Source organism: Vulpes vulpes, chromosome 10 (genome assembly GCF_048418805.1).
Source record: "Vulpes vulpes isolate BD-2025 chromosome 10, VulVul3, whole genome shotgun sequence".
NCBI lineage: Eukaryota > Metazoa > Chordata > Mammalia > Carnivora > Canidae > Vulpes > Vulpes vulpes.
In genome coordinates this window covers 42,558,862-42,586,217 of record NC_132789.1, presented here as the reverse complement: position 1 = coordinate 42,586,217, position 27,356 = coordinate 42,558,862, and the positions used below count along the sequence as shown (strand labels likewise).

Here is a 27,356-nt window from a genome sequence, read left to right as displayed (position 1 = left end):
TGGGAGGAGTGCCCCAAAGCATTATTTTCTGCTTGAAAAAAACAAAAAACAAAACAAAACAAAAAAACATGTGAGGGTAAATTTGGCCCAGGACCGCAGATTTTAGTTCCACTTCAGTGGTCTTGGGACCTTCTTCAAGCACATTTCTCATAATGAGTCTCTCAGTTTGCAGAGATGCTTTCCACGGACGCTTGACTGCTTACCTAGAATATTCTCATCCAAATGATTTTTTGCTGATTTTTTCAGCAGTTCTCGCAAAAACGCCATCAAGTAATTGAAGACATTTTGGTGGAAAGTGGGGAGGGTAGAAATGACCTGAAAGAAGGAGAATCGGGATTTGTCTTTTCATTCATTCAGTCATTTGTCAGACATTTGCTATATTCCAGGAACTGAGTACATGATTCAAGGGCATGAGTAAGACTGTGCACAGGGAACCCTGAACACTCACCCCTTGGCACGAGTGTCAAAAGAGAAGCACAGATCAAGCACTATGTGAATTTAGATGGCAATATTCTAACCATGTGCTCTCAAAAGGTTTGTGGGAATAGAAGACACTTTAAGCCAGGTCTTGAATATAAGACAAGACTGGACTTGCCGAAGTAAGGACTAGGGTATTCAGAGCAAAAAGAAAGTATAAAAAAGGCAAGAGAAGGAAAACTGAGATAAGGGGAGAGATTGAGAAGTCAATTTTAGCAGAAGCACCACTGTTTGAACAGGTACTAAGCCTGGAGAGGTCGATCAGGCTAGAATTCAAGTACTCCAGCTCTCTGCATATCATCATTGCCACTTGGGAAACTTGTAGGAGATCTATTCCAAAAGAGATTCCGACTCAGTGGATGGGTGGTGAGGCTCTGGCACCTGTATTATTTACAAGCTTTCTAGATTATTCTGCTATATATGTGTGAACCACTAGACCAGACGGTTAAAAGTCTTGAATATTTGTTTAAGAAAATCATTAATTGGCAATAGAGAGCCGAGTGTGGCTTTTGACCAACAGTGACCGGACGAGAGCTTTAGAGCACGTGGTATGATGGCAGTATACAAAACAAATGAGCAGAGGGAGAGCCTGAGTGCGGGGCTTGGAACCAGGGTCAGTGGACGAGAGTGGAAAGAGAGTGACAGATCAAGGGAACTGGGCATGCGGGAGGCAAGCAGAGGCCGACTCAGAAATGACTCAGGTTTCTGGGTTCAGTCACTGGAATTAAGGATGAAGCCATTAAAAGAAAAGAGGACATGAGAGGAAGAACAGGTTCGGGAAGGAAGGCTATGGAGTTGCTAGGACACTGTGTTTGAGGGACTGCGCCCACTTTGTTCCCTCAGGCCCCACAAGGCCCGAGGCTGCAACATGTGTAAATTAATGCTCAACGCTTCCCCTCACCTGTTTACTCGCTGTGTAGTTGCCAGAACACTCCAAGCAGTTATGGTAGGTGCTATAGCAGATGACAGGCTCTGGCAGGCTCTCCAGGAAAAGCAGCAAGGCTTCAGCTACGGAATGATTGCTGGCGGCTTTTGGCCCATCGTTAAGGAACTGGCGATGCCGAGCCATGGTTAGGAAAAGGCCCAGGAGCGAGCACATGCCAGAAGTGCCCTCTGCTCAGAGCCAGGATGCCAGCCTGACATGGTGAAGGGGCCAAGCTGTTTGTTAGCTTAGCTGGGCCCTCCTGAGTTCCTGCTACAGTGGCTGCTTAAAGTTGTAAAGTCTTCTCTATGCAAACTTTAAGTAAGAAAAATATGGTAGCTGAGGACACAAGATCTGATTTTGAGCCTTAAAATATTCTTTCTTTTCTCTCACCTCTTAATCATATTCACATGCATGCACATGCACACATACACACACACACACACACACACACACATACGTGCACATGCGCACAAACGTCTAAGGATACAGAGGGTTTCAATCATTCCAGTATCCAAACAGTCCCTGATATGCTCAAATTCCGACCTCAGGCCTGGCTGCTGAAACAGATCTTCCTGCAAAAAGAAAGAAAGTCACCAAATAGTTACATTCTCAGAAAATTAGCCATGATTTCCTGACCTAGAAATATGACCACCACCAAGGTGCAAATAGGGAGCAGCGTAGTGAGGCCTTGGAATCAACCTGGTAAACGATGTGATAGATGTAGGGCTGATGCAGCTAACTCACCTGGCAGGCCTTCCCAAGCATGCTCCCACGACAGGTCTTTCAAGTGATAAAACTGATTATAAAGCTACAGGTAGGGCCTACTGCTCATAACAATAAGGTAAACTTATAGCTATGTTTCCTGCAGTGTTATGGAGAGATTAACCAGGAAAAAAGCATGAGGAAAATACATCATTTATAAGATGGAGAAAGTTAAAAAGGCACCACCTTGCTTTGTGAAAACAAGGTTACAGCACTACAGGTATTTCCTTTGGTCCTAGCCTGCCTTATATTCATTTGTTTTGTTAAATGACTTAACGCCACATAACTGAATAATAATATTCTGTGTATTGCTCGTTACACTCGGGAGGAGCTCCACAGAGAAGGCTGATCATGGCATGGTACCTAAGAACGTGACCTCTGTGCTCACTTTGGTAGCACATGCATTAAAGTGAGAACGATACAGAGAAGATTAGCATGGCCCCTGAACAAGAATGTGACTTCTACAGCCAGACTCCCTGGGTTCTAATCCCCATCCTGCCCATTTATCAGCTTTGGGATCGTGACCAAGTTACTTGGCCTTCTGGACCTCGGGTTCTTCTTCATCTGAGGGCTATTGTGAGAACTAACTGAGGCAATGCTGCTAAACACTTAGAATAGTGTTTGATCCACTGTAGTAATACATGTAAGGGGGGGGGGGGTTAGTAAAAAGAGACTGTCCTAAGAACGTACGTTGCTCCCAAGTGGTGGACTATAGTTTGTATTAGTCTCCCTACATGAATGAGTCAGTGAAGCAGACCAATCTGATCTCATGGAACTTGCCCAAATCACTCTAGAAATCAGGCCTCCTGACTCATGCCCTGGGGGCTCCATCTGGTCTCAGGCCTCAGTCTGGCTTATCAACAAGTTAGCCCCTCCCATTCCCAGAAACTGGCAAGAACTCCTCAAAAGGATAGCAGGCTGACATCCTGAGAGGAATCCGGATGTCTTTCTACTTGGGAGGACCCCAGGGGACAAGGGAGGGAACACGCTGTGCCACGAAGGCCATCCTCTGCAAGGCTGCTTCCCTTGCGGGTAATCAAGCACTGTATGTACCAGCAAGGTCTCATGGGGCTATGAAACTATGAACCTACCCCACACTCACTCCTTAGGGAAGAGATAGATTTCCATAGATTCCTTGAGGTTAAAGCTTCTTACTCCAAAAGTTCTTGAGGCTGATGCTCTTTCCCAAGGCAGCCTGGCATCAATCAAGTCTGACTGCTTTTAATCACCACCTACCTGCTGGACAGCATTCTGGTACAGGTAATCAACCATCATCCAGAGCTCTTTGGGGATTCCCAAGGGGTTCTCCAACTGGATCCCATCATCTTCAGTCTGTAGTGGCATCAGAGTCTGAAAAGCAATAAAAAGGATAGGAGCGCCTGGGTGGCTCAGCCGGTTAAGTGTCTGCCTTCCGCTCAGGTCATGGTCTCAGGGTCCTGGGATCGAGCTCTGAGCCTGCTGCTCCCTCTGCTCATGTTCATTCTCTCTCTATGTCAAGTAAATAAAATCTTAATTTAAAAAATAAAATTAAAAAATAAAAAGCATAACACAAAGGTCCACCGATGGAACTTCCAACAGGCTAGTTCCAGGAGAATACATGATAATGGGGGCAGCAAACCCATGGAGGAAGAGAAGCATTTCAAACCCTTAAGCAAACATTCCATAGGCAAAAAAATGAAATCAGGTGATTTCACAATCAAGGCACAAAAGGTGATTTTTGAGAATGAGGAATGGGTTATGGCAAGCAGTTTCAATAAATCAGATGAAATATGCATCATCTTCTTTGAAAAAATATCCTGCCAAGAGCAGAACCAGGGAGGGATGCCAAACTGGCTCAGCGGTTGAGCATCTGCCTTCAGCTCAGGGTATGATCCCAGGGTCCTGGGATCGAGTCCCAAATCGGGCTCCCCACAGGGAGCCTGCTTCTCCCTCTGCCTATGTCTCTGATGAATAAATAAATAAAATATTAAAAAAAAGAAAAGAGCAGAAACAGGGAGACAGTGTGGACTAGTGGGGTAAGGACAGAGACTTGGGAGTCTTAGGAGTTCAAAAATCTGAATGCAGGCACCAGGTCCACTGTTAACTTACCATGTGACCTGTGACTAATCACACTCCTTACTGGGCCTCTGTTTTCATCTTATGTAATGGAGAGGATAGAAATTAAGTCCCCAAATTAAAAAATGCATTGGAACGGGGAGAAATGCATGTTACGATAAATCTGCTCTAAAGTAGTCCTCTTGTATTCAAATTGTCTCTATAGGAGTCTTTTACATCTCAGAAAGTTTAGTTCAGGATGACAGATGCCCACGTGATGATTAAAACAAAAAAAGGAATAAAATCACGGGCCAGGGCAACTTCATATCTTAGTATCCATGGCTGAGTTTCTCTAATATACTATGTATGAAAGACTGAGAATATCTTGTTTCACTTGGTCGGCTGCTACCATTCTAGAAGCTTCCTTGTGGCATGTAACTCACCAGCTCTCTAATTGTTTCCAGGGGCAGGTCCAAGATTGGCTCCCTCATGTAGCACAATGTATGTATGGGAGATCCGAAACAGCTGGGCAGGTAATTCCCAGACACAGACAGAAAGTAATCCTTTCCCCTGTCCAGGTGCAAAACCAGAATGTCTTCAATTTTGTCTTCACCTGAGTTGAGCTTTGTAGCCGTGGTCTTATTTACAAATAGCTCCAATTCAATCTCAATGGCAGAGTCTGAAGAAAAACATTAAAAGTTAACATTGGCTGGTTGGAAGCCCAAGAGGAAAGAGGGAAAGAGGACAGCGGGAATGCGGAGCAGCCACGAAGGGCTGGGGAAGGGCATCAGAGGTGTCAGCCAACCAACACGTATGTATGTGCTCAGCACTCAGAGGACACACGAACAAGTTTCTAGTCCACGTGGAGATATGAAAACAACAAACAAAAACATGTGATGAGGCAACTGCTATGAAAATCAGGTACAAAGGAGCACAGCTCAAGTTACAATTATTAATACAATCAGAAGGCAGGGATCAAAGAGCTTGCCCTGGGCCAGGTCAGATAAAGACACCTGATCCAGGAGAAAATATAATGCAAGTGTCAGCCTATAAATTGTCCACAAAACAGGCTTCATCCCTCTGCCACACAGCACGACGCAGAGTGCAAAGGAGAAGTTAGGGGAAAGACATGAATGGTACATTCCAGGGCCGGATATAATCTCTGGATTACCACCCCGTTATCTTTCCCTATAAGAGCAGATGCGGGGACCTGATTATAGTGAGGCAGACAGTGAAAATGGGTCCTTCAAGAGCAGCACCTGCTTCCCAGTGGTCTTCCGTCTTCTCTTTCTGTGAAATTATGGAACATACACATGGCTGAGAAAGCTTTTCAAGCTGAACTCGTACCCTTTCCTGTTATATCTTAGTTGCGGACAGTTTGTCCAGAGGACTTTTAGAAGTTTCAATCAGACAACAAACAGTCAAACAAAAAAGCTTACTTTAGGAAAACAAGCAGTCAGGAGTGTTCCCCAAACCAGCAACCAGGGACCTGGAAACAGAGGCCTCACCTGGCAGGAGGAAGCCTCTGCTGGGGTTGGCATTCAGCCACTTCTTACAGTAAGACGCTTCATCAGGCTTGTTGATGAATTCAAACTGACAGGGTACTTGTCCATTATGGATAGTAAAGGACTGTACTTGCAACTGCATGTACTTCACATTCTGAAAACAGAACTGGGAACAAGCCCGGGACCAGTCAGACCAGTGCCCTCTTCTCGGCAACCCGTTCAGCCACCCCAACTGGGCAATCTTTGCCCTTTCCGGAAAGAAAATCAAGGACCACCTCTTTCAAATCATGATTCTGCTTTACGTATTTACCTGGGAGGCCACAGCTCCACTAAAGACCAGTGGTCTGTGTGGGTCTGTCTGGGTCTGTGTTTAACCCAGAAACCCAAAAACTTACATTGTTTTATAAATAAATTTCCTGAAGGATTCAAAATTCGAACCTTCTGTCTTCTATACACAAAGACCACTTCCAAAATACCCTTTACAAATTCCAGCCCCAAACATGAAGATGGAGCACATTAGGGCATTAAACAATACCCTCACCAGAAATCTCCGTTCTGACTTCTTGGAACTGTCCGTTCTAAGTGCTCCACGCTGTAGCTCTTCCACAAAAAATCTTCAGCCCTAACTAGACTTCCCCCACCTGTGACCCATCCCTTTTCTACACCACCTTCCCTCCCACCAACACCTGTGTACCCACAAAATTCTAACTCAACTTCATCTTGGTCAAAGCAAAACATCCATAGGAAGACAAACCCCTGCAAGAATACATACCAGCTACACTGAAATCAAACAAAGCACTTTTTGGCTCATCTGTGCCATCATTTAAATCATGAATGGCCCACGTGTGGGTAAAACCTATGAGTCATACAGGTTAAAGGCTTCTGATTCAGACGATCAGAAGAACAGAATCCAAACCAGCCCCCTCCTGTCAGCTAACACAGCAGCCTCATTGTAACTAGAGGCGTCTGCCCGTCAAGAAGCCTGGAGTCCAGGGGTCAGACAGGTGGCTCCTGGATTTCTGAGGCCTCGCAGATGAGATCTGAGTTCTACAAATAGAAGAGCCTGTTGCTGATATCCTTAACATGTCCTTCCTACCTCTCGCTTAGAAAGGGACACAGAAGGAATGTTGGCATTTTCCATCTTGTCCAGGGAGCGAACAATCTCTTCCAGAGTCTTCCGGTAACGTTCTTCGTTGACCACCTTCACCTGGGAGGGAAACAGCAGAGCCTGAGTGCCTTCTGCCCATTTCCTCCTTTTCAGGAAAGAGGACATGCACAGGACGGGGCAAGAGCAGCTGATGGCAACACGGAAAGTGAAGACTAGATGGATTTAATTAGTCAACAAAGAACCCAGTTCACAACAGACCCAGAAGGGTCTCCAGAAGCAGAGTTTGTGATGAGGTTAACTGCAGAGAGAAGACGCAGGAGTGGAAGCCTGGCTGGCAGGTGTGGCAGGTCGCAGACCTAGGGCAGAATGATGCTCAGTGACAAGGTCTACTTTGCTTGCTGCTGTCAACGGGCCTGCAGCAAGAAACTTCTCTAGGGTTTGATTGAAAGTGGCATTTCTCAAGGCTTTGTAACCTGTGCTCCACTGGCCAAGATTTTTGTCAGGCTTTCCCTTATGTGTTGTGAATTATAAACACAATTTTTGTCACTTTCCAGTAATAAAACTCTGTAACACACATCAGGCTTTTGTCAAGCTATCCACAGCCTCACAGATTCTGATATGCCTCTACCTGAACCCTCGAGAATAGATAATATAAAGAAGCAGAAGTCACAGGGGAAGAGATAATAAAAAGATGTTCAACTTCACTAGCAAGCAGAGAAATGTTATCTAAAATAATGCAAGATCTCTTTCTTTTGGCTCACTGGGTTGGCAGAAATTTAAGACTAATAAAATCCAACATCAGCCAGGGTGTGGGAAATAAGCTCATATGGATTTGATAGAAGGAGGAAGAGGAGGGAGCTCTATCTTTACTGACATGGAAAGATCTCCTAAGACATAGTCAGTAGGGGGAAACAAAAGATGTTCTCTCAGAACACTATGCATAACATGATCTTTTACAAAAAGGGAAAATATCCTCTATGTTGTATACAGAATACGGACATGTTTATAAATGCAAAGAAAAAGTTGTGGAAAAGTTTTGGAAAGTTACAGTCCAAAAAGCAAAGGGGAACTTCCAAGGACACAGAAATATATCATAGAAGTACACCAAAATAATTATGAATTAAATTTAAGTTATAACGACTTTTTTGTTTTGTTATCATTAAGAAACCTCCATGTCCAATGTGGGGCTCGAACTCACAACCTTAACATCAAGTCACATGCTCTACGGACTGAGCCAGCTGAGTGCCCCTAAAAACAATTTTTTTTAAAGATTGATGGACTGATTTGACAGAAAGAGAGAGAGAGCACAGGCAGGCGGAGCAGCAGACAGGAATGGAAGAGGCAGGCTCCCCACTAAGTAGACAGCCCAATGCAGGGCCCAATCCAGGACCCTGGGATCACGACCTGAGCCAAAGCAGACACTTAACCAACTGAGCCACTCAGGCACCCCACCTAAAAACAATTTTTTTAAGATTTTATTTATTTATTCATGACAGACATAGAGAGAGGCAGAGACAGAGGCAGAGGGAGAAGCAGGCTCCCTGCAGGTAGCCTGATGTGGGACTTGACCCTAGGACCCCGGGATCACACCCTGAGCGGAAGGTAGACACTCAACCGCTGAGCCACCCAGGCGTCCCTAAAAACAATTTTTAGGGCAGCCCGGATGGCTCAGTGGTTTAGCGCCGCCTTCGGCCCAGGGCCTGATCCTGGAGACCCAGGATCAAGTCCCACGTCGGGCTCCCTACATGGAGCCTGCCTCTCCCTCTGCCTGTGTCTCTGCCTCTCTTTCTCTCTCACTCTGTGTGTTTCATGAATAAATAATAAAATCTTTTAAGAAAATAAAAAAAAAACAATTTTTAAAAGCTTTCTCATATTCAGGTCAGAAGGAGGAGCTAAGAATGACAAGAGTGGTCTTGGTTATGAGAACCCTTTCTCCATAGAGTGCTCCTGATGGGTATCAGCTGCACACCTACCCCGATGTTAAACACTGAGCTGACAGGCTTGTGGTCACTGGTCTTCAGGCCCATGTGGCTCTGGTAACTCAGCTGAGTGATGTTCTTCCCTTTCCAGAGAACCCGGTCACACCAGGCAGGAGCACGACACTTCTCGCTGAAATGCAAAGTCCACACTGGGGGCCTGCATAGGCATAGCAGAGCCCCCTGCCTGGCCAGCACCCTGGCTCAGCTGGAGAATGACAGGGCAGGGCCTTCAAGTCCATGCAGCCCCAGGGATCTGAGAAAGCACAGCAATTCGGGCCCACCAGGGGATAGCATGTGCTCTGTGGGTATCACCCAAAACAGCTGCATGGGCCCCAAGCCAAACACCGTTCAGAATGACTCTCTGCTCTTTACCCTCCTATGGGGATGAGACAAAAAAGGCAATCTGGGAGTAAGTACTCTGCAGTCCTTAAAAGATGGTGCTTGAAACAGGCTCTGAATTCCTACTGCTTCAGTTATAAGCTTGGTTTTATACTAGCCTGTTTGGGGGCCCTTTATCTTATTTTTTAATTTTATTTTTTAAGATTTTTTATTTTTAAATAATCTCTACCCTCAAATGTGGTGCTTGGAACTCACAACACCAAGGTCAAGAGTTGCATGGTCCACCTACTGAGCCAGCCAGGCACCCCTCGGAAGGCTCTTTAATTTTTGTGTGCCTTAGTTCCCCGATCTAAAAACTGAGGATAATAAATCATACCTCCAAAAATAAATTACAAAATAAATAAATAAATCATACCTCCTTCAGCCGGCTGCTGAGAAGATTTAGTGAGGTAACAGAAGTAAAGTGTATGAAATAACGTGAGGCCTACCACAAGCATTAATGAAACTGATAAACTCCTACGCGATGACCAAGTACAAGCTAAGCGGGTTGGAATCATCCTATCACCCTAAGCATAGCTGAAAAGTAAATTATTATAGAACAAAGGCTAAGGCAATAAAAAAAGAGACCACGTAGGAAGGCAGAGCTGATCAATGAGCAGATACTGACGGGAAATGTTTGACTAGAGTGCAAAACACGGGAAGTCACAGGAATCAAATCTCCTTCTTTAGGCCCGTGGGGACGAGTGCTTCCCTAAATTTCAGGGTTTCCATTTGCTCAGCTCCCTGAAGCAATCGCCTACCTACCTGGTATCCCAGTCATCGGAGCCAGTATCATACTTATAGGTTGGCTGGAACGTGAGCTCGCCTTCGGTGAAGCCTTCAAACACCGCCTTGGCAGCCACCTGGGTTTTCAGCTATACAAAAGGATGGAAGGAAGAGGGGGAAAAAAACTCACTTCAGAATAAAAAAGTCAAACCTGGAATTAGCAGAGGAAAGGAAATCAATCTGGAATCTGAACCCTAACCCAAAAAGAAAGGCCCATGAGAAAGCTATCCTGCAAGATCTTGAGAACTAAATCCTAGGAAGGGGAGCAAGTTGACCATCCTTTGGCCTGTTGTACAGTTTTTGGGGCTTTTATGAGGGCCTACCTACATCCAGGGGGCCTGAGTACCAACCTACTGAGATGTCCCTCAGAGGATCACGAACCGAAAGGCATAGACTTTTCCCTTCCAAGTATCAGATATTTCATCTGTGTAACACAGTTGTTCTCATTGTGCGGAGAGAGAACTATACAGAAAAAGGTCTGGAAAGATACAGTCCAAAAAGCCAAGGGGAATTTCCGTGTATATAAAAATAAATACTAGAAGTATACCCAAATGAGTATGAATTAAACAATTTTTTTACAAGATTTTATTTATTCATTCATGAGAGGCAGAGACACAGGCAGAAGGAGAAGCGGGCTGCCTGCGAGGAGCCGGATGCAGGACTTGATCCCAGGACCCCGAGATCACGACCTGAGCCGAAGGCAGATAGATGCTCGCCCACTGAGCCACCCGGTCATCCCTAAACAACTTTTCTAAAGGAGTTTGTCAAAAATAGATAGATAGATAGATAGATAGATAGATAGATAGATAGATAAATAAATAAATAAGGAGTTTGTCAAATAAGTTATATGAACTATGGGAAGTTCTGTGCCTTGATTTCCCCCACTGGCAAATATTGTATTTGTAACAGAATCTGTCTCTCAAGACTGCTGGGAAGAACTGTCAACTTAGAATGGTGCCTGGCACATTCTGAGAATAGCCAGGATTCTTCCCACTGCACTCATTTGAGGAGTTCCTTTAAGATCACACTTGCGGCGAGATGAACAACCACAGGTGTTCCTGCCTCCTCCCTGGGGACCAAGCTTTGCCCTGCGTGGACTGATGAAGAACCATCAGCTAACCCCGGAGACAGGGAGTAGCCACTCAGGGCATAATAGTTGCCAAATTCCCCAAAATATGAATTCCTAAAGAAAAAAAAGACTATTAAGGAAAAAGCCACAGAAATAGTAAAAATGTAGATGTTACTGTAGGATGATTCTTAAATCGGTATAGGTAGACCTTAAAAGCATCTGAGAAGTAGAGAACACACGAAACCTCTACTGTTACTTGAAGACAGAGCAGAAAAGAAGGCAAGAGGAGGTGGGTATGACAGGGAAGGGGAGTTAGGTCGCCTTACTCTGGAATACCGATGCAATAAACAGATGGTTAGAGAGCAGCCTGGCTTAATCCTGAAATGGGGATCAAAGAGAAAAAAAAGGTAATTTACCAAGGGAAGGAACTAGGAAGAAAAATGAGTCACAAAAAGAGATTATTCCATAAGGAAAGACATAAGAAAGTTGATATTTGTTTTCTCCCTTTGATTGATGTGCACTGCAGGATAAAAAGGTTAGCAGGATCATTCAGACTGATGACAATAAGAAGGGGGCTACAGGGTAAAAAGAAAAGGGACTTTAAGGTGAGAGCAGGAGGGGGCGAGGCAGGCTCACGCAGAAAACAAAGAGCAAGGCATCTTAAACACACCAAGTGCCTTTATGAGAAGCTTCGTACCCTTTCAGCTCCGACTTGGATGAAATGAATGAATGAATGAGCACTGGGGATAAGGAGTGAGAGAGAGAGTGAGAGAGAGAGAGAGAGAGAGAGAGACTGAGACAGAGAACAGGCACGCTCTTGTCCCCCAGGGGTACGAGGTGCCTCGAGGGAAGAGCCAGTGGCGGGGGGGGACAGCCGTGGACGAGGGAAGGCAGCTGAGAGGAGGAACGGCTGGCCACCCGCTCCTCAGGGAAACCCACCCAGCCGAGGAGGAAGAGGCTGGGACGCCAGGCCTTCCTGTGCCCTCACAGTGTGGGGACAGCTGCCTTCGAACGCACAGGCGGCCATCTGTACCTGGTCGTATGCATACAGGGTCTGAAAGGCCTTCTCCTCGATGAGCTTTTTCACTGTCTCCACATCCAGTTCTTCTATCCTGTAGTTGAGGTCCCCCAGCCACAAGATCACACTGTGAGGAGAGAGCACAGAGGTCACAGGTTCAGGAGGCACTCCACCCACCCTCGCCAGCGCTCATCTGACAGAAGCTCCCCGAGGCTCAGCTTCTCGGGAGCTGAGAGGGAAGTGACTCTGCTGTTCGGGACATCTTTTCTCAGGCCGCCCCATTTCACGTCACGGCCAACATGCTGCTTACTCAGTGACCTTCTGCTCCAGGTTCATCAGAAACAGCCTTGAGTTGTCCTGGACTGTTTTACTCTTGTGTGGTTGGAAAGATAGTCTAATAAGATCTAAAAGCAAGACGACCATTTACCTCGTTCAAGGGAAGAGGCACAAAAGATTAAGTATCGGGAATCATGTCAATCGCTTGGGGGCCCCAAACCAGATGATGCCATGATGTCGCCTCCATGCACATGACAGTCCACAGAACACACTCTCAGCCTTTGTTTCCGAGCTGAGTTCCTCCGAAACAAAGCTCAACCTGTACAGTGGAGTCTGGGCCTCACCCCCACTGTATCATCGGTTGGCTCTTTTCTGCAGAGTGTGATGGGTGTTTTATTACACCTGCTGCTTTCAGAGAAGGGCTACTGAGCATTCCCAGATGACAGCGCACAGCCCACAGACTCCAGCACTGCTCTGTCTGAAGCCAGCAGCCAGGTCTTTAGAGAACCCGCACAGCAGTACACACGCACCAAAATAAATGCATCCACAAGCTAAAAGCGGACAAGCTGACGTGCAAGCGGCAACCTCCCCAACTAGGATGCTGGAGGTTCAGCAGAACGGAGGACACACTCCCTGCTAAGTTCCCTGGAGAAGGAAAGCCATCCTGTCAGCTTCCAGAGCACCAGCGAGCTCAAGACAGTTCCACCACCACAGCAGGCGGGATGAGGGCTTGCATCTGTGTACTCCCTGGCAGACACCATGGCCTCAGGGGCTTCTTCCTTTTTCTAAAAGAGGTGGCACAAGCTTCAAGTGTTATCGTGAAGTCTGAAATTCTAATATGCCTTGAATTGAGACATACTGAACGTTTTAGAGATAAATGAAACAAAGAAAACAGAGATTAGCACAAGATGCTCCAAGCAGCTGTAATTCCGGCTTTGTGACGCTGAATCAAGAGGTACAAAAGACTAAGTGAGGGGAGACTACTCTGTCCGGACCTCAGTGATATGTTTCTGGAAAGAACAGACATGTAATATCCTAAAACATAGTTCTAAAGCCTGGACTTGAGAAGCTCGCTCTTTGGTTGCTTTCCTTGTGATGTTTTATCAAGATGGGCCCACATTAAAAATAAATCTTATACGTTTTCTGGAGGCAAATGATGTGTGAGAGAGACTCTAGAGGGCTGCCTGATGGTTAAGTTAGGAAACGGAACGTTTCCACAGGACGTCCTATCGGCGTGTAAGCGAGGGTGGGCTAGAGTTCCCACTCCGGCAGCGGGAGGCCTCCTCCAGTCACCTCCCTGACAAAGCAGAGAGGCCCCAATCTGCATGGCAAGAACAGCCAACTGCTCGGGCTCCAGGCCCAGACTCACTCGTGCTTGCTGATGGTGAGAGGGGGAAGGCTTGGGTCAACCTGACAAAACTGCATTCGAGAACAAATGTCTTTATAGTCCTGGTTCCTCCTCTCATACTCCTCCGTGTGGGCTGCCAAGTGAGAGTTCACAACGCAGATGCTGGTGTTGTGGAACTGGAACCTGATGGCCACTCCTCCTTTGTTACCCTATGGAAAAGAGCCCAAGAGCATCCAATTCACCACTTCAATGGGTCAGTCATTTAAATCTGCACACTTTCAACATGTTTTCTCTTCAAAGTAATCCTGACTGCTAAGTGAGGCAGTGTTATTGTCTGTATTTTATTTTATTTTTGAATTTTTTTTTTTTTTAGAGAGGGAGAGGGAGAGAGACAAATTCTGGCAGATTCCCCACTGAGCGTGGAGCCCGACGCAGGGTTGGATCTCACCTCCCTGAGATCATAACCTGAGCCGAAATCAAGAGTGGGACGCTCAACTGCTTAACGGACTGAGCCAGCCAGGCGCCCCTACTGTCTGTATTTTAACAGGTAAGAAAACAAATCCAAGAAAGCAGAGTGACTAGCCAGTCAGTGGCGAAGCCGAGTCCACTTTTCCCTAAATCACAGGCAAACCACATGCTTGCCCTTTTGCACAGGAGGCTAAGTTCTTGCAGTCAGACCCAAAAGCAGGACTTTAGGAGCCTCAAGAAGAGGAAATTACAAACCTATTATTGTCAGCATTCTTTCTTTATCTTGGTTTCCCAACAGTTTCTGCAACTGATTTCAGGGGTGAAATGGGCAGATCAACTAGAGGCTTTGGTGTGGAGTGGACACAGGGATATGTGCTATGTCAGCCAACAGCTCACTAAAACACGACTTCTAAGTAGTCCACTCAATCTGGCCTTGCTTGAGGGCACCATTCACCATGTCACACCAGCACCCTCACTCTGGGACTCACGCAATCACGGTATCCTGAGAGGCAGGGTCAAAACTGTAGGGATCAAGCATACCGACCAGAAACTCACCATCCTCCCCATGATTCCTGTCCCCACAGTCTCAGCTTCCACCTCGGAGATGTGCGCTGCATGCTCCTGTTTGACATACAACAGCAGCATAATCCCCACCAGTCGGATAAGCTTCACCTAGACAACAGAGCCATAACGTTCCAGTCACGGCATTAAATAGAAATCGAAAACAGGAATAAACACCCCAGAGGAAAAGTGGTCTTGAAGCTGACTGAGGATGCCAGTGTGTTTCCTTCTCCACAGTAGGACACAGGGTAGTCACCTGTGCAGCTCACCACGTGCACATGCAACGTGATAACCCCAACAGCCCACCAGGGCCCAGACCTGCATCTTTCTGATCCAGAGGCACCTCTTCTGGAGGACTTGAAATTGAAATAATTAGAACTGGCTTCTGATAAAGGTCACGGGTCTTAGAATTTCCCTGTGTGGCAGCATAAAATTAAGGGTCACTGACCCCGCTCTTACCTTTGCATACTTGGCGTCTGGATGAAGACCTTCTGATACAGCTTTAAACCACTCTTCCTCCTTGGGGGTATCATGGAAGAAGAAGGCTTCTTTGCTCAGATCGAGCTCCTGGAACCTGTAATAAGCAGCAAGCAGTCAGAAAGTAGAGAAGAGTAATGTGCAGAACATGTCTTCGGGTTGGGTTGGGTGCGTGTACAAGTCTAGCTTCCCAGTGAAACTGCAGGGCACTCAGGAGGGAGAAAAATAAATACGTGGAGCTGAGCGACTAAATGTTAAGGAACTACCAGCGCTCTCCTGAGCAGCCCCCACTTCCTCTCCATAACCAGCCTGCGAAACAGTTACAAGTGTCTCCGTTTTACACCCAGGACCGCTACTTCACACAAGGACCAATGGCAAACCAGGCACCAAGCCTAGGTCTATATAAATTCCAGATTCTAGGCCCTTCCCACTTTGCCACACAGGCTTCTTGGCTGCCTCCTCCCCATGGTGCCCAGCACAGTGGTAGAAAGATAACATGCACGGAAGAAAAAAACAGGGACGCCTGGGTGTCTCAGTGGTTGAGGAATAAATGACATCTTTTAAAAAAATAAATAAAATAAAAAATAAGAAAAGCCCCATTGGTCAGTTTTGTTTTTTTAAAAGATGTTATTTATTTATTCCTGAGAGACAGAGAGAGAGAGAGAGAAAGGCAGAGACACAGGTAGAGGGAGAAGCCAGCTCCATGCAGGGAGCCTGAGGCAGGACTTGATCCTGGGACTCCAGGATCACCCCCCGAGCCAAAGGCAGACGCTCAACCACTGAGCCACCCAGGCGCCACTTATTTTTTATTTACTTTTAATTTTTTAAAAAGATTTTATTTATTTATTCATGAGAGGCACAGAGAGACAGAGAGAGAGGCAGAGACACAGGCAGAGGGAGAAGCAGGATCCATGCAGGCAGCCCGACGTGGGACTCAATCCCGGGTGTCCAGGATCAGGCCCTGGGCTGAAGGCGGCGCTAAACGGCTGAGCCATCCAGGCTGCCCCTACCACTTATTTTTTAAATCTAGCCTTCCTGGGGCACCTAGGTGGCTCAGTCGATTAAGTGTACGACTCTTGTTTTCAGCTCAGATCGTGATCCTGAGATCAAGCCCCGAGTCAGTCTCCATGTTGGGCACAGAGCCTGCTTGTGTCCTCTCTCTCCCTCTCCCTCTGCCCCTCCCTGCTCATGCATGTGCATGTTCTCTCCCTCTCTCTAAAAAAAAATAAAATATCAAAAAAAATAAATAAATAAAAATAAAATAAAATAAATAGTTTTAAATTAAATAAATAAATAAAATAAAGCTAGCCTTCCTTCCCTGGCAAAAGATATTTTTGCTTTGTGACACAACAAATGTTGAATGTCTAAGTGATAAAAGTCAGTTCAAGGTGTAGTGATTTTAACAGAAGGTTGCACTAAAAATGAAATAATAGCATTTAAATGCCAGGCACATCACTTTAATGGTGCCAGAAATTTGTTTACTATGAGGAAGAGCATCAAACAGAGAAGCAGCTGTTATTAAGCACATGCTCAGTTTTCGCTTCCTTCACCTGCTGTGAAGACTCAGTGATACATTCATGTCCCTATCCTTCCCACGCCAGCTATACTTTCCTGAGATGCAGAGGCAACGGAGGAGAGAAGCACTCACCCTATGCAGTACACATCTGGGGCCTGGATGCCATGGCTTAACCAGGGCTGGAGGCCTTCTTTGGGGGACTGGCCGTTCACATTGTATGTTCCCACAAAAAACCTGTCAACAAAGAGAATTGATCAGTCACTTGGGAGGACTACAGGGATGACAGGGGAAAGAAAGCATCCTGTGCTGACTTTGCCCAGTTTCGGTCTCCCTGCAGCAGAATTTTAAGACGTAAGAAATGTCACACCTGGCCTCAACTGAGGACTGTGGCACCAAAGGGTGACTTGCAGTCTGCCATGATATCTGTTGCTTTTGTGATAACTTCAGACACCATATGCCTACTGTGAACATTCCCACTTAGCTTTGACAGCCATTACAGAGCCATCACCCAAAAATGATTCCTTACCCTGTGTGTGCTAGGGAAATGAAAGAAAAATATAGGAAGTACCTTAGTAATTATCTTCGGAAGCAAAGCAAAAGCAGTGTTCACCATAACTGACTATTTATATACCTGAAAGCAATGTCATTTTTTGTCACTGATTTAAAAAGACCTAGCCGGGGGTCCCAGGGTGGCTCAGTCAGTTAAGCGTCTGTCTTCGGCTCAGGTCAGGATCCCAGGGAGCGGGGAACCTGCTTCTCTCTCTCTCTCTCTCCCTCTGCCTGCAGCTCTCCCTGCTTGTTCTCACTCTCTCTGTGTCAAATAAACTCTTAAAAAATTTTTTTTAATTAAAAATTTAATTAAATAATTTAAAAAATAATTTAAAAATTGAAGGATTCTAGAAGAATCCTGTAGCATCTATTCATTTAACTTCCAGTAATCTTGTCTGGAAAGATTACCAAACACTAACTTCATTGCACTAGCTTCAGTTTAAATGACTTTCTTCAGAGACCCAGAATGACCAAGAGATACACAAATTCCAGGATATCATTCCTTCTCCTGTCCCATATATCTCTTCAGATGTTGCTGTAACTATTTGCAAGTTGTATGACTCTCACTATATCATGCCTACCCCTGTGCCTGGCCTGCAAACGCACAGAATAAATGGCTGCTCATGAAGAAGTGAAATGAAAGGATCATTTAGAGAATGACAGGAGAGATTCTATAGAAGGATTTGCTTCCAAATCCAGGGTATGCAGGGGGAGTGCTTATATTTCAGAGAGCTGAACAATCATTTTGCTTTGAAAACAGTCTGCCCAGTTAGCTACCTGAAGTTCTGGATATACGTATAATCCTCTTCTTCCTGCACTAGACGTGATTTCACGATTGTATCTCGTAGCCCGAACTTCTGCATGGATAAAATATGTGCCTTGTCTGTTACTGTGATAGTGGAGGAGCGAACCATGTCGGTGATTTCAGACTTGGATTTATTCTGTCTAGAAAAACAAACAGATACAAATTTATCATATTCTGATGAGTCCCCCATGACAAAATACATGAGCATGAAGCTGGAAGTTTCCAAACAGAAGTGTCTGAGTCACAGAAGACTAACGGAGGCCAAAGTCAAATGTATTTACTAAAAAAAACACTATTTCTCTGTGCAATTAAGTAAACTTCTGTGTTGTTGATTGTATAGCACATTGGTCCAGAGATTTTTCTGATAGAGATCTCAGATCAGAGGGGACCCTCACATTCTGACCTAATCCCTTCCTTTTCCAAATAAGAAAAATGAGACCAAACATCATCAATGATCCACCCAGTTGGATGGTGGCAGAGTATGGATTAGAATAGATTTGACAATACTCTTTTCAGACTCTACTGCCTCATGTATCGAGACTATAAACTACCCAGATCCTTTGAATTGACAACTCTACTATATCTCTATTCCATAGGAGTAATCTGAAATAAAAGAAGAGCAATGAAAATTTGTATTTCATTATTATTTGTGTAGTTTTAATGGTCAAATTAAAAATTATTCAAATGCCAACATTTAAATTTAAACAAAATTTAAAATTTCACACAGTTATATAACAGAATCTTAATAATAGTGCAAAAAACTTTTGTTGAAGGTTACTTAATGAATTAAGATATATAAAGCACTTGCAACAACTTCTGGCACTGAATAAAGACCACATAAGTATCTGATAGTATATCATCAAGCACATACTAATTACAACTATGTAAACATGTATCTAAGTCTACCAAGAAGGCTGAAGGGAACTGAGAGCCATAGATCTAGTTACATTTAAAGTTCAGGGCTTGTTCCTTGCTGCTTAAGTGCATAATTAAAATATTGACACAAACAAGCAAGTTTTTGTCTTGACCAGATGATTCTGGCTATGAGCAGTAGGGGGCACTGGTGTACAGACTAAATATAATAGCATGTGGGGGATGGGAGTAAATAAAAACAGAAAAAAGAAGTTATCTTCAGAGTTAGGAAGCTCCTAAAAGAATGGGAGGGAGAAATAAAAATGTTTCTAATCTACATTTCTAAGGTAGAGTCAGACTGCCAGTTTCAAATCCTAAATGGGCTACTTGTTAGTTCTGGATCTTGGGTAAATCATATAAAGTCTCTTCTTTATCTGTTTCTGTAGCTATAAACCAGAGAAGGTAATGGTACCCATCTCTTAGGTTAAAATAAGATAATTCTGGGGGATCCCTGGATGGCTCAGTGGTTTAGTGCCTGCCTTCAGCCCAGGGTGTGGTCCTGGGGTCCCGGGATCAAGTCCCGCATCGAGCTCAAGTCCCACATCGGGCTCACTGCGTGGAGCCTGTTTCTCTCTCTGCCTGTGTCTCTGCCTCTGTGTGTGTGTCTCATGAATAAAAAAATAAAATCTTAAAAAAAAAAAAAAAGAGAGATAATCCAGGTAAGATCATGGTACCTGGAACACACAGCAAATGCTCAGTAAGTGTCCAACATTTCTTGTACCACCTACCCTGGGGCAACTTACATCATGCACAGTAATGGTCTCAGCTCTATACTGAAGAAAACTTCAGCCCTAAGAAGTACAAATGAAGGGAGGGCTGCATTACCTTGTGAACAAACTGTCTGGTGTATCCTGACCCCAAGAGCTGGCAGGGTCCCCAAGCAGGCCTTTCTTATCCGATCTGGAATCATCAAAGTCAGAAACACCTAAGGGGAGGGGAAAGGAATGAAAACATGCTTACAAAGACTTTAACATACAGACCACAGCTTCTCCAGTTGTCTGGGAATCACTGGTTGTGCACATCGTGCTTGAAAGCATAGGAAAGGCTGATGGTGGTGTGTGGGTGAAGCTCCCAGAGCACTGAGAGAGGGCAGAAAAAAACAAGCATTTCATCCAGAGGTCTACACTTGATCTTAGCCAAAAGGCTGAGAAGTGATCATCCAGAGGTCTTTACTTCTGAAAACCCAACCATCCCAGCTGATCGACTCCCTTTCCTTAAAGACAGAGTGCACTGCAGAAAGAATAAAACTATGCAATCTGCAGACCTAAGTTCCATCACCAGCTCTACTATTTATTGACCTTCTGACGCCAGACGAGTCATCCAACCTCTCTCCATCTTGGTGACTTGCCCTATCTTGCCCTTCTCACAGGTTTATTGCAGGGATCAAATAGTTGATATGTGAGTAAAGCACTTTGGAAGCCACACAGCATATTATGAAATATAAGATAGGGATCTCATTCCCATTTACTCCAAGTGGCACTTCATGTTCAAGGAGGAAAGAAAGAGGCAGGGGTCAGAGATCTGACGCTGGAAAGGGTATAAGTGCTCTAGAGAATGGGAAGCGCTTGTCATGGTCAACAAATCGCCTCAAAAACCAAACAGCAGACCAAGGACTTTCAAATAAATAAATACTTCGGGACAGTTGTGAAACCAAGATAAACCTGGAAAGGAAAATTAATCTGCCAATAGCGTCTCTGCTGCTTGAAAGCCAAATCTCTTGTCCACGGAAAACAGCATGGAGAGGCCATGGAAAGGGGCTGTTTCAATGCACACATTACGGGGAGCACTGGAGGCATGAGCCATCACGAAAGAATTCTGCCCTGAAGACTATTACTAAACATGGATTTTTCAACCATGCATTCACAGAAACCAGAAAACACACACACACGCTAATCTGATACATGAAAATAATTTCATTTCGATACCTCCAACCAATCACCCAAGGCCTTTCAATTTTGATTCCTGAATGCCTCTTAAGTCAGTATATCCCATCCAGTGTGACCCTACTAGCCCACGTTACCAACGTCTCCTTGGAATGACTTGGAAAACCTGAACTAATCACCTGGCCTCCTTTCAGAATTAATCTTCTGACCCGGGATCCCTGGGTGGCGCAGCGGTTTGGCGCCTGCCTTTGGCCCAGGGCGCGATCCTGGAGACCCGGGATCGAAACCCACGTCGGGCTCCCGGTGCATGGAGCCTGCTTCTCCCTTTGCCTATGTCTCTGCCTCTCTCTCTCTCTCGCTCTGTGACTATCATAAATAAATAAATAATTTTAAAAAAATCTTCTGACCCCACCATCTCTGACCCAATTTCTACACTATGGCTGGAGGATTTTTTGAAAAAGGAACGCTAATCCCATCACTTAAAACCTTTCGAGAGCTTCCCATTGAATAAACCCAAACCTCCTGGTATGGCTGTCAAGTCTCCCTCCAGTCCACCCCACGTGTCCAACAGCAACTCTCACCACAGGCCTCTGTCTCCCCACTCCCTTAAATGCCATAGTAAGTATATTAAAGTTACTGAAGCTATACTGTGATCCCATCAGAAACTCACTTCCTCCTTTTTCATTTTGCTTTACAGGGCTAACTCCTCCCCATCCCAGGGCCAGGGGTCAGCAAACCTTTCTGCAAAGGGCCAAAGCAATAATGTCAGAGGCTGTGCAGGCCATACAGTCTCCGTCACAGCAATTTGACTCCACTGTCATAGTGTCAAAGGAGCCATGAGTGTGGCTGTGTTCCAGTAAAACTTTATTTATGGACATTGAAATCTGGAGATTACAACATTTTTACATGTCACAAAATATGAATCTCTTTTAATTCTTTTCAAACATTTAAAACTATAAAAACTATTCTTAGCTCACAGGCTATAAAAGCAGGCAGTGAGCTGGATTTGGCCCATGGACTGACTGTACTTAGCCAAGCCCTGCTGTAGACCATCTCAGAGGTCACTTCTTCCAAAATGCCTTCTCTAACTCCCCCCAGATCAGGTTAGACGCCCTACCACTGGTGTTCCCACAGCTCCCTGTACGTCTCTTATTATTATAGTCTCAATTGCTGTGTATTGTAATGCTTGTCCCCCAGTTAGACTCTAAGCTTACTGAGGGCAAGACTATGTCTGATTTATTCATCACTGCACCCCCAACATCCAGCACACCAGCCAGCACATGATAAGCAGTTCAATCACTCAAAAATTCAGCAGAAAATACTGAATGAACACCGATTCCTTATGTGTCACATATAAATATGTAACATCTAAGCTCAAGCCTGTTAACATTCTTTTGAAATGTTGCAGGTCATCTTTCCATTGTCTTCAGCATACAACAGAAATAAGAAAGTCAGAACTAGGAACGCCTGGGTGGCTCAATGGTTGAGCGTCTGCCTTCAGTCCAGAGCATGATCTTGGGGTCTTGGGATTGAGTCCCACGTCGGGCTGCCTGCATGGAGCCTGCTTCTCTCTCTGCCTGTGTCTCCGCCTCTCTCTGTGTGTCTCTCATGAATAAATAAAATCTTGAAAAAGAAAGAAGAAAGAAAGAAAGAAAGAAAGAAAGAAAGAAAGAAAGAAAGAAAGAAAGAAGGAAGGATCCCTGGGTGGCTCAGTGGTTTAGAGCCTGCCTTTGGCCCAGGGCATGATCCTGGAGTCCCAGGATTGAGTCCTGCATCGGGCTCCCTGCATGGAGCCTGTTTCTCCTTCTGCTTGTGTCTCTGCCTCTCTCTGTGTCTCTTGTGAATAAATAAATAAAATAAGAAAGAAAGAAAGAAAGAAAGAAAGAAAGAAAGAAAGAAAGAAGAAAAGAAAAAAGAAAAAGAAAGAAAAGAAAAGAAAGAAAAAAGAAAAGAAAAGAAGAAAAGAAAAGAAAAGAAAAGAAAAGAAAAGAAAAGAAAAGAAAAGAAAAGAAAGAAAAGAAAAGGGGGATCCCTGGGTGGCTCAGCAGTTTAGCGCCTGCCTTTGGGGCAGGGCGTGATCCTGGAGTCCCGGGATCAAGTCCCATGTCAGGCTCCCTGCATGGAGCCTGCTTCTCCCTCTGCCTGTGTCTCTGCCTCTCTCTCTCTCATGAATAAATAAATAAAATCTTTAAAAAAAAAAAAAGAAAGAAAGGCAGAACTAGAATAGGTTGTTTCTAGAATTCTACAACTCCGTGGTTAGCTAAATTCTTTCTAAGAACCAAATCCCCAATTGCTTGTTTACTCCCACTGAACTCTAAAGCTTTAGAGAACCAACATACCTGAGTTAGTGAATGGTATACGGGGACACCTGTTAGAATGGCTAAAATCCAAAAAGCCGACAATACCAATTGCTGGCAAGGATGTGGAGCAAAAGTTAACTCTCATTCATTGATTATAAGAATGGAAAATGGTACAGATACCAAACTGCAAACAGTTTGGTAGTTTCTTATGAAGCTAAAGCATAAGCTTACCATATATGATCCAGCAATCACATTCCTAGATATTTATTGATTTGAAATTTTATATCCATATAAAAACCTGCACATAACTCTTTATAAAAAGATTTATTCATTTGCAAGAAAAAGAAAAAGACAGAAAGACAGAGAGAGGGCAGCCCAGGTGGCTCAGCGGTTTAGTGCCGCCTTCAGCTCAGGGCGTGATCCTTGAGACCCGGGATTGAGTCCCACGTCGGGCTCCCTGCATGAGCCTGCTTCTCCCTCTGCTTGTGTCTCTGCCTCTCTCTCTCTCTCCCCTCTCTGTGTTTCTCATGAATAAATAAAATCTTAAAAAAAAAAAAAAAAAAAAGCACAAGCAGGAGGAGAGGTAGAGGGACAAGCAGGTTCCCAACTGAGCACAGAGCCCGATGTGGGGCTTGATCCCAGGACCTGAGATCATGACCTGAGCTAAAGTCAGATGCTTAACAGACTCAGCTAACCCAGGCGCCCCTACAGCAGCTTTATTAATACTCATTAAAAACTGAAAGCAACAATACATATTGCTAAGTAAAAGAAGTCATTGTGAAAAGGCTCCATGCTGTAGGATTCGGAACATATAACATTATGGTTGAAGCAAAACTCTAGAGATGGTAAACGGACCAGTGGTTGCCAGGTGTCCAGTGGGTGGGTAAGGATTAAGTTAAGTGAAGCACAGGGGACTTACTAGGGCAGTGAAACTATTCGGTGAGAAGCTGTAGTGGTGGATACATGACACTATCTATAGGCTTCAAAACCCATAGAACTTTATAGCCCAGAGCAAGGCATGCAAATAAAAAAAAATCATTTTGGGGGTCAGGGGATCCTGCAGTGAAATCCAGAAAATGACAAAAGAATCTAACTATATTACAAATGTATGAAACAGCCTCACTGAGGGGGAATAGAAGAAAAAGGTGCTGACCTAAGGAAATTTGAAAATGCATGGAATCTGTAAGATTAAAGGCAAAATGAACTGTACGCAAGCACTATACTCTAGCTGATAATACTGCTTAGCACAGGGATGTGGATTAACAATTCTGAAGCTGCTATTCAGGGATCCTGGAATTTAACACTTCAAGAAAATGGATAGTGGATTGTAGGGGCCAGGTTTCTCATTGTTGGAATGGGAGATTCCAGATAAACAAGGGGAAGAGGCTAGGATGATCCATGTGGTAATGGATTAGAGTTGGAGATATCAGCATGAGTTCATGTTTACTTAATATGGATACATACAGGGATCCCTGGGTGGCGCAGCGGTTTGGCACCTGCCTTTGGCCCAGGGCGCGATCCTGGAGACCCGGGATCGAATCCCACATCGGGCTCCCGGTGCATGGAGCCTGCTTCTCCCTCTGCCTGTGTCTCTGCCTCTCTCTCTCTCTCTCTCTCATGAATAAATAAAAATAAATCTTTAAAAAAAAAATATGGATACATACAGTTACATAGAGAAATATAGAGATACACACATTTAAGTAGACACACTTACATCTCCTTGCTCCATAGGCTAACAGGGCCTAGAAGCAAGGATACACCAGTAGCAAGGACCACTCATTAATGCCCAATCTTGGTTTCCAATACCATTCTCCAATAAAAAGAACCAGGGCTCCTTGAGATATGGTTATTTTAGGACTGGGGTAGGAAATATAGAAGATAGAATATTTTCTAGTGCCAGAAAACAAGTACTAAAAAAAAAAAAAATCTCCCAAAATAAAAATACAATGATGGGGTACATCATATGGACACAGGAGCCAACCAAAAAGGCTCCAATGGTCACAGCGGTAACAATTTCTGCAAAGAAATAAAGCAATAGTGGATTAGAATTCAAAATATAAAAGAAATATCCTTGGGGATCCCTGGGTGGCTCAGTGGTTTAGCGCCTGCCTTGGGCTCAGGTCGTGATCCCGGGGTCCTGGGATCAAGTCCCGCATTGGGCTCCCTGCATGGAACCTGCTTCTCCCTCTGCCTGTATCTCTGCCTCTTGCTCTCTCTGTGTCTCTCATGAACAAATAAATAAAATCTTTAAAAGAAAGAAAGAGGGATCCCTGGGTGGCGCAGCGGTTTGGCGCCTGCCTTTGGCCCAGGGCGCGATCCTGGAGACCCGGGATCAAATCCCACGTCGGGCTCCCGGTGCATGGAGCCTGCTTCTCCCTCTGCCTGTGTCTCTGTCTCTCTCTCTCTCTGTGACTATCATAAAAAAAAAAAAAAAAAAAAAAAAATAAAAATAAAAATAAAAAAAATAAAAGAAAGAAAGAAAGAAATATCCATCCATACAGCTATAAATAACTGAATAAAAAAATGGAATAGACAAATTTCCAAATTTCAAATTTCCAAAGACAAGGAGCCTAACTCCCCATTATTCTACTCCAACTGCTCTGTGTTAAGGATACCGACCACCTTCATGTTGCCAAATGCAGCAGTCAGTTCCCAGTTTTCAGCTTAGTCCACTCCAACCTCTTCAACAACACGATTTATAGACACCACGCTCTTCCCCTGTAAACGCTTCCCTTAGTTCTTGAAGGCTCCTTTTTATCTCCATGCACCCCATGCCCCACCCCCAGGAATGAGTCTGGGCCAAGGCCTGGCACTAGGCTGCTTCTCCACTACACTCTTTCCCAGCTAGGTGATCTCACTTGCTCTCACAGTTTTAAAAACCACCTACCCCATGCTGACTAATCCCAATCCCCATGCTCCAACCTTTCACCTGAGCTCCAGATTCCTATATGCTGCTTCCCCCGCTTAGGCTTCTTCAACTCAGTAAATAGCACCGCCACTGGACCAGCTGCTCAGGATAGAAACCTGAGACTCACTTGTGACTCCTCTTTCTCCCTCTTACACCCACACCTAATTTATCAGCAATTCAGCCAAGGCCTACCTTCAGAAATACACCTGGAATTTCTCACCGGATCACACCACCAGCTTTCCAACTGTTCTGGACTTCCACACTTACATGCTCCTGTCAATCCTCTACCTCGGTCTGCTCTGGCCACACTTCCTTTTCTGCTCTTCCTGGAGCATGTCAAGCTCATTCCCAACTCAAGGACTTCACTCTTGCTGGCCCCTCTCCTGGAACACCCTTCCTTCAGGTCTCCACATTACTCACTCCACGTCATTCAGGCCTCAGCTCAGACATCAGAGGCTCTGACACCCTATCTAAACAGCCCCCCATCACCCCACATCAGTCTATCCCCTCACTCCATCAAGAGCTTTCTAAATTCCTCTGTTCACAACATCCTTACTGTCTCAGTGACTTTTGTCAAAGAGCCTCTAGGCCCATGGAAATACCCACCAGTGCTGTCCACCTAGTTAGGACCAAAATAAATCTGAAGTAAATAAGTCCTACCGACTTAAGTAGCAGTTTGAAAAGGAATACACATAAACAGAAGGGGAAAATACTATTTCTATTTCATTTTAAATAACTATCATTACCGACTAAATGAGATGTGTGTGCCTGTTGGGTACTGCACACCCCCTCAAACCTTGGAATCCTACAGGACACCACGTAAAATGTGCCACACTCAGATAACCTGGGTGGCTCAGTCGGTTAAGCATCTGCCTCGGGTTTGGGTCATGATCCGAGGGTCCTGGGATCGAGCCCAGCATCAGGTTCCCTCATCAGTAGGGAGCCTGCTTCTCCCTCTCCCTCTGCCTGCAGCTCTGCCTATTTATGGGCTCTCTCTCTGTCAAATAAATACATAAAACCTTAAAAAAAAAAGTGCCACATTAGTTTTTGCATGGTACTTGTTTTTTGATCACAACCACCACCCAAAACCCAGAACTTATCTTCACAAAGATACCATGTCCTCAAAAGGAATGCAGCACCATCTAATGTGGAAACAGTGAACTACCTCGACTGAGAAGTTGGGTTCGGCAGGTGGCAAAGTGTTTCCGTATTTCAAGCTTTTAAATGTCCCAGAGTGCCCCTGTGAATTCCTTGCACGGCCCTGGGGAGCCACAGCACACAATCTGGGAACCATAATCTTGTTATATTTTTC

The 27,356-nt window shown here is 44.8% G+C and overlaps 1 protein-coding gene and 1 non-coding gene across 2 annotated transcripts in view; one reads left to right on the top strand and one right to left on the bottom strand.

The window, feature by feature from the left end:
• INPP5B (inositol polyphosphate-5-phosphatase B) overlaps nucleotides 1-27,356 on the bottom strand; it is a 50,985-nt gene that overhangs the window by 916 nt on the left and 22,713 nt on the right. Inside the window, 16 exon segments of the mRNA XM_025991717.2 lie at nucleotides 204-315; nucleotides 1,379-1,506; nucleotides 1,890-1,974; nucleotides 3,401-3,514; nucleotides 4,642-4,877; nucleotides 5,707-5,869; nucleotides 6,800-6,910; nucleotides 8,785-8,920; nucleotides 9,934-10,043; nucleotides 12,057-12,168; nucleotides 13,687-13,874; nucleotides 14,689-14,805; nucleotides 15,154-15,268; nucleotides 16,820-16,921; nucleotides 18,014-18,181; nucleotides 19,779-19,878. Of these exon segments, the coding sequence (XP_025847502.2) occupies nucleotides 204-315; nucleotides 1,379-1,506; nucleotides 1,890-1,974; nucleotides 3,401-3,514; nucleotides 4,642-4,877; nucleotides 5,707-5,869; nucleotides 6,800-6,910; nucleotides 8,785-8,920; nucleotides 9,934-10,043; nucleotides 12,057-12,168; nucleotides 13,687-13,874; nucleotides 14,689-14,805; nucleotides 15,154-15,268; nucleotides 16,820-16,921; nucleotides 18,014-18,181; nucleotides 19,779-19,878 (2,097 nt within the window).
• Nucleotides 2,545-2,652, top strand: LOC112915093 (U6 spliceosomal RNA). Its single transcript, XR_003233991.1, has one exon. It is a non-coding gene; the product is annotated as a U6 spliceosomal RNA (small nuclear RNA).